The sequence below is a fragment of the Sus scrofa genome, chromosome 2 (genome assembly GCF_054392235.1).
Source record: "Sus scrofa isolate SSC_HxYL_T2T_F1_AM1 chromosome 2, Sscrofa_HxYL_maternal_Yorkshire_Landrace_v2.0, whole genome shotgun sequence".
In the NCBI taxonomy this organism is placed as follows: Eukaryota; Metazoa; Chordata; class Mammalia; order Artiodactyla; family Suidae; genus Sus; species Sus scrofa.
Genome location: NC_139384.1, coordinates 1,524,424 through 1,534,107, shown reverse-complemented (window position 1 = coordinate 1,534,107; position 9,684 = coordinate 1,524,424). Strand labels below are relative to the sequence as shown.

The 9,684-nt window shown below is 69.0% G+C and overlaps 2 protein-coding genes across 2 annotated transcripts; both read left to right on the top strand.

Moving 5' to 3' along the window:
• Window positions 1-204: 204 nt before the first annotated feature.
• Window positions 205-6,749, top strand: TH (tyrosine hydroxylase). The gene is made up of 13 exons (XM_021085452.2): window positions 205-324; window positions 1,604-1,816; window positions 2,476-2,650; window positions 2,895-2,983; window positions 3,235-3,302; window positions 3,594-3,644; window positions 3,900-4,045; window positions 4,139-4,274; window positions 4,361-4,430; window positions 4,862-4,918; window positions 5,112-5,207; window positions 5,477-5,610; window positions 6,393-6,749. Exons 1-13 carry the CDS (start codon window positions 235-237, stop codon window positions 6,550-6,552), a joined length of 1,485 nt encoding a protein of 494 aa, XP_020941111.1. The 5' UTR covers window positions 205-234; the 3' UTR covers window positions 6,553-6,749.
• Window positions 6,750-8,527: 1,778 nt separating this feature from the next.
• Window positions 8,528-9,535, top strand: INS (insulin). The gene is made up of 3 exons (NM_001109772.2): window positions 8,528-8,578; window positions 8,740-8,942; window positions 9,334-9,535. Exons 2-3 carry the CDS (start codon window positions 8,756-8,758, stop codon window positions 9,471-9,473), a joined length of 327 nt encoding a protein of 108 aa, NP_001103242.1. The 5' UTR covers window positions 8,528-8,578; window positions 8,740-8,755; the 3' UTR covers window positions 9,474-9,535.
• The last annotated feature ends 149 nt before the right edge of the window (window positions 9,536-9,684 follow it).

Below are 9,684 nucleotides of genomic sequence, written 5' to 3'. Positions count from 1 at the left end.
TGGGTGCCTGCGACAGGAGATGCAATTAGATTTAATGGGACAGAGCCCTTTCTCCCGCGCCTCCTGCTCCTCGCCCACCCCGCCTCCCTCAGGCGGCAGCGGCAGGAGAGGGACGCGGAGGAGGTGGGAGGTGGGAGGTGGGGGACCCAGGGGGGCTTTGACGTCAGCTCAGCCTATAAAAGGCCGCCTGGCAGAGGGCTGTGTAGACGAGCCAGGACCGGACCGCGCCGCACCATGCCCACCCCCAGCGCTGCCCCGCCGCAGGCCAAGGGCTTCCGCAGGGCCGTCTCCGAGCTGGACGCCAAGCAGGCCGAGGCCATCATGGTAAGAGGGCAGCTGCTGCCCGCGGGCGAGAACGACCCAGAACCCCACGGTCCACTTGGACACCCTGGGCCCAGGCTTGGAGTCCAGTCCTGGCCCGGAGCCCCGCCCCTCCCGGGTGGGCCACCCCGTCCCTGGGTGTTCGAATCTCTGCGGATGGGTCGGGCTGGACCCAGTGTGTGTGTGATAGGGTCGCAGGCCTGCGGCAGCTCCTGGTGGGGTGCAGGGCGAGCAGGGCTGCGGGGGCGACAGTTCTGCTGAGCTGATGGGGGGTCTGGGCTCCAGGGCTATTTCATCCACCCACCTGCCTGTCCATCCATCCACCCACCTGTCTTGAAATCCACCCCCCCTGCCCAGTAACCCTGGGCCTCCCTGCCCACCCAGGACAGCCCCCAAGCCATGACCTGCCACTCAGGAGGCCTGAGTTCAAGGGGGGCTGTGTTGGGAAGACCCACCGGGCCTGCCCCTCGGTGAGAGTGGACCACGGGGGCTCCTTGGCCTGGAAGAGGGCATCGAGTCCTCTGGGAGGGCCCAGAACAGTCAGCTCCCTGCCCGTTGAAAACGGCTTTTGTTTATAGAGCTTTAATGAAAACATGCTTTGGGTTCCAGAAATTTAATTTGCAGGCACCGTCTCAGGGCACCTGCTGTGGGGACAGAGCCCCCACCCCGTGGTCTCCCAGCGAAGTCCCCCCACCACGGAGGCCCGTGGCTCTGTCCCCACCCCACCCGGGTCGAGTGCGAAATGTGGGGAGGGCTTGCGCCCCCACCAGCATCCCCCTCCCCACCATGCTCTAAGACCCGAGGGCACCAGAACCTTCCTGGAAGTTTAGCTCCAAGAGCTGAGCCCAGGTGGGGGCTTCTCCTCGGTCCAGGGGTGAGGAGGGGGCTGAGCCCGGGGGCTCGTGGTCTCAGGGACAGGCTGTGGACAAGGTGTGGCCACAGCCCCTCTGGTGTGAGGCAGGGTTGGCGGTGGGACCACAGGGGGGCGCGTCACTCAGTGGGGCTGGAGTGGGGTCCCCAGGATCGGGGTGGGCAGCTTCCTCCCAGACCGCAGGACGCCAAGTCCCCTGGCCCTGCCCACCCAGGGCCAGCTGAAGCAGGTCAGAGACACCCGCTCCTGTCCCTCCTGTCACCTAACCCAACAGCCGGGGCCCAGGACACAGGCCACATGGCATCTCCCCCCATGCCCCTGCCCCAAGGCGCCCAGCAGGTGAGGCTGGAGCAGAGTCTGGGTCCTGCGGGCCAGACCGAGGGCAGGACAGCTGGGCATCTGTCCTCACAGTCCCCGCGCTTTGTCGGGAGGCGGCAGAGCCTCATCCAAGACGCCCGCAAGGAACGGGAGAAGGCGGAGGCCGCGGCTGCCGCGTCCGAGCCCGGGGAGGCCCTGGAGGTGGGGGCCCTTGCCGAGCGGGACGGGAAGGCCCTGCTGAACCTGCTCTTCACCCTGAGGGCCACCAAGCCCCCCTCGCTGTCCCGGGCCCTGAAGACATTCGAGGTGAGGGGGCGGCCAGGGCTCCCGGGACCTTGAGGGGAGGGGGTCCCACAGCCCGCCCCCCATCCTGTTGCTGGGAGCTCCCTGAGCCCAGGCCCTGGGACTGAGGCACTGGCTCTGGGCACAGGTGCCCGAATGATGTGGCAGCCGCAGCCTCTTGAGCTCCTTGATGGCCGAGGGCCTAGGGCGACCTGTGCTCCCCGCCTTGCTGGTGATGGAGCTGGCAGTGGAGCAGAGCCTTCCGGCCAGGCCCCACGCTCAGGGTCACTGAGGGGGTCAAGGCCCCCCGACCTCGCCACAGTGGCATCAGAGCCCCAGCCCCAGCCCTGGGGGAGGCTAGTGGGCCCTATGAGGCCACTGGGCAAGGAGGCGGCGAAGGGACATACAGAAGGCCCCACCCAGAATGCTGGGCCTGGGGACCCTGTGACAGCTGCTGTGAGACAAACTAGACCAAACCCGGTGTCCAAGTGGGAACCTGCCAGGGCAGCGGGCTTCACCCTGAGTCTGCAGCAGTCATGTGAGGTGCTGGCTGCAGGAGCTGGGGGACAGTGTGGGCTGTGACCCGGGCAGCTTCCCAGCTCCCTCCCTCCGCGCCTGTCCCCTGCCCCCCACGTCTGTCTGTCCATCTCTCCCCCCAACTCTGCTGGCTTTTGCTCCCTAAGACATTTGAGGCCCAAATCCACCACCTGGAGACTCGGCCGGCCCAGAAGCCGCGGGCGGAGGCCCCGCACCTGGAGTACTTTGTGCGCTGCGAGGTGCCCAGCGCCGCCCTGCCCGGCCTGCTCAGCTCCGTGCGCCGGGTGGCCGAAGATGTGCGTGGCACCGGGGAGAACAAGGGTGAGGCTGGTCCCTCTGCCCTTGACTGTGACCACAGGCCCTTGAGACTTGGGAGTGCAGAGGGTCCCGCAGGGGCCCCAGGGGACCTCGGATGCGGCCCCGCCCTCCCCCACCCTTCCTCCCCCTCGTCTGTGTCCCGGGTCCCCTCCTGCTCCTCCCACCCCGGGCGGGGCTGCTCTTGGGGCCATCCTCCCCATGGGCCCAGCACCCACTCTGGCCCTTCCACCTGCCGTCCTCTGGGAAGTCCTCTGGTTCCCAAGGAAAGTTTCTGAGCTGGACAAGTGCCACCACCTGGTCACCAAGTTCGATCCTGAGCTGGACCTGGACCACCCGGTGAGCCGGTGCCTCCCCTCCCCCGCCGCCACGTCTCCCATCCCCAGGGGTGTCCCCACACTCAGGGCCGGGACTGGGCGTGAACCCCGGGTTGGGACGGATGTTGGCCTGCTGTGTGGCTCCTGGCGGAACAGAGAGGCCTGGCTGGGTGCCACCCCCAGGGCCCCCGCCGATGACACGGGCCGCGTCTGGGCTGGGCGGGCAGGGCGGCCAGGCAGGGCAGCCTCCGATGGCGTCCCCGCTGTCACCAGGGCTTCTCGGACCAGGTGTACCGCCAGCGCAGGAAGCTGATTGCCCAGATCGCCTTCCAGTACAGGCAGTAAGTCCCTCCAGGGCCTCAGCCTGGGGGCCCAGACCTCAGCCTGGGCCTCACGCCAGACCTGGGGGTGGAGGGAAGGGAGGTTGTCTTTGTCACCAACGCCACCACCTTCACTGTCACCATGGTCACCGACTCTGGGTCCCCAAATCACAGCTGAGGAAACTGGGGCACAGAGTGGTTAAGCATCTTGCTGAAGCCACACAGCTGGCGGAGCATTTGGCCCCGGCCCCTCCTGCGGCTCCCACACGTGCTCCCTGAGGGGCCCGGGACTGACAGCTGTCCCCTCCTCAGAGGTGACCCTATTCCCCGCGTGGAGTACACAGCCGAGGAGATTGCCACCTGGTGAGGCCCTGTGACAGCGGCTGGGAGGGGCGGGAGTGGGGGAGGGACAGGAAGACCTCAGAATTCCCGCGTGGAGCGTGGTGGCCTCTAGCAGGACAAAGTCCGGGTGGAGGAGGGGCTTCCCGAGGCCCCGCCCCTGCCCCCGGAACCCCCCGAAGCAGCCCGAGTGTGTGAGGCTGCCCAAGGCCTGCAGGGGGCAGAGCTCTGGAGCGGGGTTGGGGGGGTGCCCGGCCGGCCTGAGCCCCTTGCCCACAGGAAGGAGGTTTATACCACCCTGAGAGGCCTCTACGCCACCCACGCCTGCCGGGAGCACCTGGAGGCCTTCGAGCTGCTGGAGCGATTCTGCGGGTACCGGGAGGACAGCATCCCCCAGCTGGAGGACGTCTCCCGCTTCCTGAAGGGTGCGGCCCAGCGGGAGGGCGGGGCGGGACGGCCTCGGCGTGGCCAGCGGGCCCCCCCCCCCCCGGCGCCCTGACCACCTGTGGCCCCTGCAGAGCGGACTGGCTTCCAGCTGCGGCCCGTGGCCGGCCTGCTGTCCGCCCGGGACTTCCTGGCCAGCCTGGCCTTCCGCGTGTTCCAGTGCACCCAGTACATCCGCCACGCCTCCTCGCCCATGCACTCCCCCGAGCCGTGAGTGCCCAGCCCAGGCCACGGGGGAGGGCGCGGGGTCAGGCTGCCCCCCTGCCCAGCCCCCTCCGCTCTCGCCCCCCACCCAGGGACTGCTGTCATGAGCTGCTGGGGCATGTGCCCATGCTGGCCGACCGGACCTTCGCCCAGTTCTCGCAGGTGTGTGCCCCAGGCCTCCGGAGCTGGGGGCCGGGGAGGGGCCGGGGTTGGGGGGCTGCCCGCCTTTCCTGCTTGGGCTTCAGGGAGACGGCATCGTCCTGGAATACAGGGGCGGGCGGGCGGGGCGGGCGCGCCGGGGCTGGGGAGGGGATGCTCAGACCCGCTCTGGGAAGAAGAGAGCCTCAGAAGAAATCCCTTCCCAAGGGTCACGCGGTGGAGCCCAGGGGCCCGCTAGGGGCCGATTCCCACAGCTCGTGCTGCCACCTGCTGGCGCTCCCAGGAACTGCGGAGGCGGTGGGGGCCCTGGATGGGTCCGGCAGTGGGCTCGCAGGAGACCCCTGGAGGGGCTGCGGACACCCCAGCTGCCACTCACAAGGTGCCCAAGCGGCGGTGGCAATGGGCTGAGCCTCTCCCCCCCTCCTCCTCCGCAGGACATTGGCCTCGCATCCCTGGGGGTCTCGGACGAGGAAATTGAGAAGCTGTCCACGGTGGGTTTCTCCCCCTGCAGGGCCCTGGGTTCCAGCCAGGCCCTCCTGTCCAAGGGGTGTCGTCCTCACGCTGTGACCGCCCGGGAGCCTGGATCGGCTCTGCCTGGGTGGGCGGTGCCCGGGCCACGGGCAGCAGGGGCAGCGGTGCGGGCCCCAGCCGTGTCTGAGCCCCCTTGCCGCCTGTCCCCACCAGCTGTACTGGTTCACGGTGGAGTTTGGGCTCTGCAAACAGAACGGCGAGGTGAAGGCCTACGGGGCTGGGCTGCTGTCCTCCTACGGGGAGCTCCTGGTGAGGCCTCCCCCACGCGCTGGGGCCTGGGTCCCCGGGGGAGGTGACCCCTGCGGTGCCTTGTGGATTCCAGCTCTCGGGAGGCTGGAGCGAGGGGCTGCCCTCCTGGGGGCACCAAGAAAGCTGGTCTGCGCCCCTCTCCACACACCTGTGCCTGGGCCCTGGGGGGACCCCTGCTGGGGGATGTGGGTGCACAGCCAGGGCCACCAGGGAGTCAGGACACGGGGCTCCCTTCCCTCGGGTCCCTGAGACCCCTGGCCTCCCGCCAGCACTCCCTGTCCGAGGAGCCCGAGATCCGGGCCTTCGACCCCGACGCGGCGGCCGTGCAGCCCTACCAGGACCAGACCTACCAGCCCGTCTACTTCGTGTCTGAGAGTTTCAGTGACGCCAAGGACAAGCTCAGGTGGGCCGGGGCCCGGGGCCCCCAAACTGGAGGATCCAGCCTGCAGCCCCGCCTATGAGCCCATTTCCCAGCAGAGGGAGCTGCTGCGGACCCCACCGTCACAACCCCCCTCCCACAGCTGGAACCCCAGAAAGCCTGCGGAGGGGGGACCTGCAGGGCTGTGGCCAGGTCAAGGCCAGGTCGAGGCCAGGCTTTTAGGGGTGAAGTCTGACTTTGTAAGAGGGGGTGCAGGGTCCTTCCCAGCCTCCTCCCCTCCGAGCAGCTGGGGGCGGGGCGGGGGTGCGATGAAGGCAGAGATGACGCAGCCACCCGTTCACCCTCAGGAGGCGCCTCCTGTCCAGCCAGGCTCCTGTTGTCACAGGGGAAACTGAGGCCCCAGGTGTGTGTGTGGGGGGGTGATTCTCACACACAAGCTTAGGGACAGGGACATAACGGCCTCTCCAGGGCACACAGTCTGGAGGCCTTCCTGGAGGAGGAGGCCTGGCTGAGCTGGGCCTTAGGAAGGAGCAGGAGTGGTGGAGTACCTGGCAGAGGCTCTCCCAGAAAAGGCCCATCCCTCCCACTGTAAACACCCCCCAGCCCTTGGAGTGGGGGGGCCTCAGCCCCCGTCTTATCTGGGTGGGCGGACAGAAGGAGAGCCAGGCGGCTCAGAAAAGCCCCGGGCGCTCTGAACCTGACATGACGGAGGAGCCCCGGCCAGAGCCGCAGACCCTGTCCCAAGAGGCCCCCGTGCCCCCGAGTCCCCGCTGGGCGACTGAGGGGCCGGGCTGCTCCCTCCCCAGGAGCTACGCCTCCCGCATCCAGCGCCCCTTCTCGGTGAAGTTCGACCCGTACACGCTGGCCGTCGACGTGCTGGACAGCCCCCACGCCATCCGGCGCTCCCTGGAGGGCGTCCAGGACGAGCTGCACACCCTCGCCCACGCGCTGAGCGCCATCGGCTAGGCATGGGGGCGCCACCCCATGGCCAGGGTCTCCTGGCCCTGCCCTCGCCCGCCCAGGGCACCCCAAGAGCCTGCCTGTGACCCCCCTGCTGGAGGGCGCCCTGCCACCCCTGCCGCTTCCCAGCTCTGCCTGCAGATGTCTTTGTGCTGCTTCTGCCCGCTGCCCATTTGCAATCTCAATAAAACAAAGAAACCCTCCGAGAACCCACCCAGGGTCTGCGTCTGCACGGGCTCAGGGGCCACGCACACAGCCCGCGGCCCCGGGCCCTCACCGACCCCGCCCGGCCCAGCTCAGAGGTTCCTTTGCTGCCCACCCTACCCCCCGTCCCCGCAGGCCTCGCCAGGCGGCCCTGGGTGACCTGCTCCCTAGGGTACCAGCCTGTGCTGAGCCTCGGGCAGCTCCAGAAGCTGGATGTCCTGGCTGCACTGTCCCACCTTGGTGGGTGGCAGCATGAAGGTGGGGGCCTGGCTGGCAGGAGCCCCACTAGGTCTAGGCTTGGGGGGCAGGCTCCCAGCTGTGGTCTTGGAGGTGGGACGGTGGGCTGGGCCTCCCCCAAAACCTGATGTGCCCCTAGGAGGAGGCCAGGGCTCCAGGGCCAGCCTGTGAGAGCAGGTAGGACAGGCAGATGACAGCTGCCTCTGACCCCCATTCCCCCACCCCCAGAGCCCCCGGGAAGGATCCCCAAATGTGTGCTGACAGAGAGAGTTCAGCTGAGCTGGCTCCCAGGTCACCTCTCTGGGTCTTGGTGCCCCCAGCATCTCCCAGGCTGGCCCAGCCCTGGGGGTGCCCCTCCCACCCTGCCCTGGGCCTTGCGGAGGACACCCTGGGCTCACTTCCCGCAGGATGTAAGCACCAGCCTATCTTCCAGGCCCTGCGCCCTCCCTGGGTGCCCCCCTCCTCCCCCTCCTACCTCCAGAGCCCTGACTCTAGGCTCTTAGGATGTCGGTCTTGGAAAACTCCTACTCATCCGTCAAGACCCTCCTGGGCAAACCCTTCCTTCCCAGCCCCCCACCCTGGATCTGTGCCCTTTCGGCCTTTGAGGCCACAAATGAGGCTGTTTCCAAAGGTTGGAGGCCCCTGGGAAGGGCTGACGGCCGGCCTCCTCCCCTCCAACCCCTGGGCCCTGGGCTCTGCCCTCATCCAGTCTCCTGCCTTGCACACCCTCTCATAGAGGCCCCCAGATCTTCCCTGGCTGCAGACGGGCCTCAGGACCCCCTGCTGTCCTGGGAAGCCAGGGCCCAGCTCCTTCCTCCGCGTGGGGTGGGGCCTCCCCACAGGGGCCTGTCCCGGGGGGGTGGGTACCAGAGGGTCCCCCCCGCCCATGGGACAGCGAAGGGAAGCAGTATGTCGTGGGGCCGGGTCTGAAAGGGGTCAGCAGCAGGGAGGGGCAGGGGCTCCAGGAGGCAGGGCCACTGAGCGGTACCTGGTGGGGGGAGGTGGTGGGGCCACACCCAGGAGTCCTGTGCCCCCCCCACTCCCGCCGTTGGAGATGAGAAGCAGGGGCCAGCCTGCGGGTCCCTGAGTTCAGCGCCCCCCCCCCCCACCGCCGCAGCAGCCCGGGGTCTCAGCAGGCTGCTGTGCTGGGGGCGGGGGCGCTTATGGGGCCGGGAGCAGCCCCCCCCCACGGCTTCGGAGCATCTCTGGGGCCTCAGGGATGGACCGGGGTCTGCAGGCAGGTGTCCTCTCGCGCCCCCACTCCCTGGGCTATAACGTGGAAGATGCGGCCCAAGCCCGGGCGGTTTGGCCTTTGTCCCCAGCCAGTGGGGACAGCCTGGCCCTCAGGCCGCTCGTTAAGACTCTAATGACCTCAAGGCCCCCAGAGGCGCTGATGACCCACGGAGATGATCCCGCAGGCCTGGCAGCAGGGAAATGATCCAGAAAGTGCCACCTCAGCCCCCAGCCATCTGCCACCCACCTGGAGGCCCTCAGGGGCCGGGCGCCGGGGGGCAGGCGCTATAAAGCCGGCCGGGCCCAGCCGCCCCCAGCCCTCTGGGACCAGCTGCGTTCCCAGGCCGCCGGCAAGCAGGTCTGTCCCCCTGGGCTCCCGTCAGCTGGGTCTGGGCTGTCCTGCTGGGGCCAGGGCATCTCGGCAGGAGGACGTGGGCTCCTCTCTCGGAGCCCTTGGGGGGTGAGGCTGGTGGGGGCTGCAGGTGCCCCTGGCTGGCCTCAACGCCGCCCGTCCCCCAGGTCCTCACCCCCCGCCATGGCCCTGTGGACGCGCCTCCTGCCCCTGCTGGCCCTGCTGGCCCTCTGGGCGCCCGCCCCGGCCCAGGCCTTCGTGAACCAGCACCTGTGCGGCTCCCACCTGGTGGAGGCGCTGTACCTGGTGTGCGGGGAGCGCGGCTTCTTCTACACGCCCAAGGCCCGTCGGGAGGCGGAGAACCCTCAGGGTGAGCCGAGGGGGCGTCCCGGGAGCGGTCGGGGGAGTTTTTAAGGAGGAAATTGGTAAAAGTGACCAACTCCCTGGGAGCTGAGCCCAGAGACACCCCTCCCACGCCCCGGTCCCGCTCGAGAAGCCCCCCTTCCCTCCCCTCCTCCCGAGGCGGCTCCAGGGAGGAATCTTACGGAGTCAAGGCCCGGGTGCCGCTGGTCTCCGAGTGACATGGCCGTGGTGTCCCGTCTGCCGGCCCACATGCCCGTGGGAGATGCCCCATCCCCCTGGGAGGGGGCCCCGTGCCGGGCAGGCAGCGGGAGGCCCAGGACCGGCGGCTGCTGCGGCTTCCACTCCAGGGTGGGCGGGGTGGGGGGTGGCTGTCTCTGTGTGACCGGCTCTCCCCGCAGCAGGTGCCGTGGAGCTGGGCGGAGGCCTGGGCGGCCTGCAGGCCCTGGCGCTGGAGGGGCCCCCGCAGAAGCGTGGCATCGTGGAGCAGTGCTGCACCAGCATCTGTTCCCTCTACCAGCTGGAGAACTACTGCAACTAGGCCGCCCCTGAGGGCGCCTGCTGCTCCCCGCACCCCAAAACCCAATAAAGTCCTGAATGAGCCCGGCCGAGTCCTGTGGTCTGTGTGGCCTGGGGCGGGGGCCCTGGTGGGGGAGGGGCCAGAAGGCTGTGGGGGGCCTGCCTGCGACCCCTCTCTGCTCTCGCCACATCGGCTGCTCTAAGCTTCCTCCACATGCATCGGGTGCCCACAG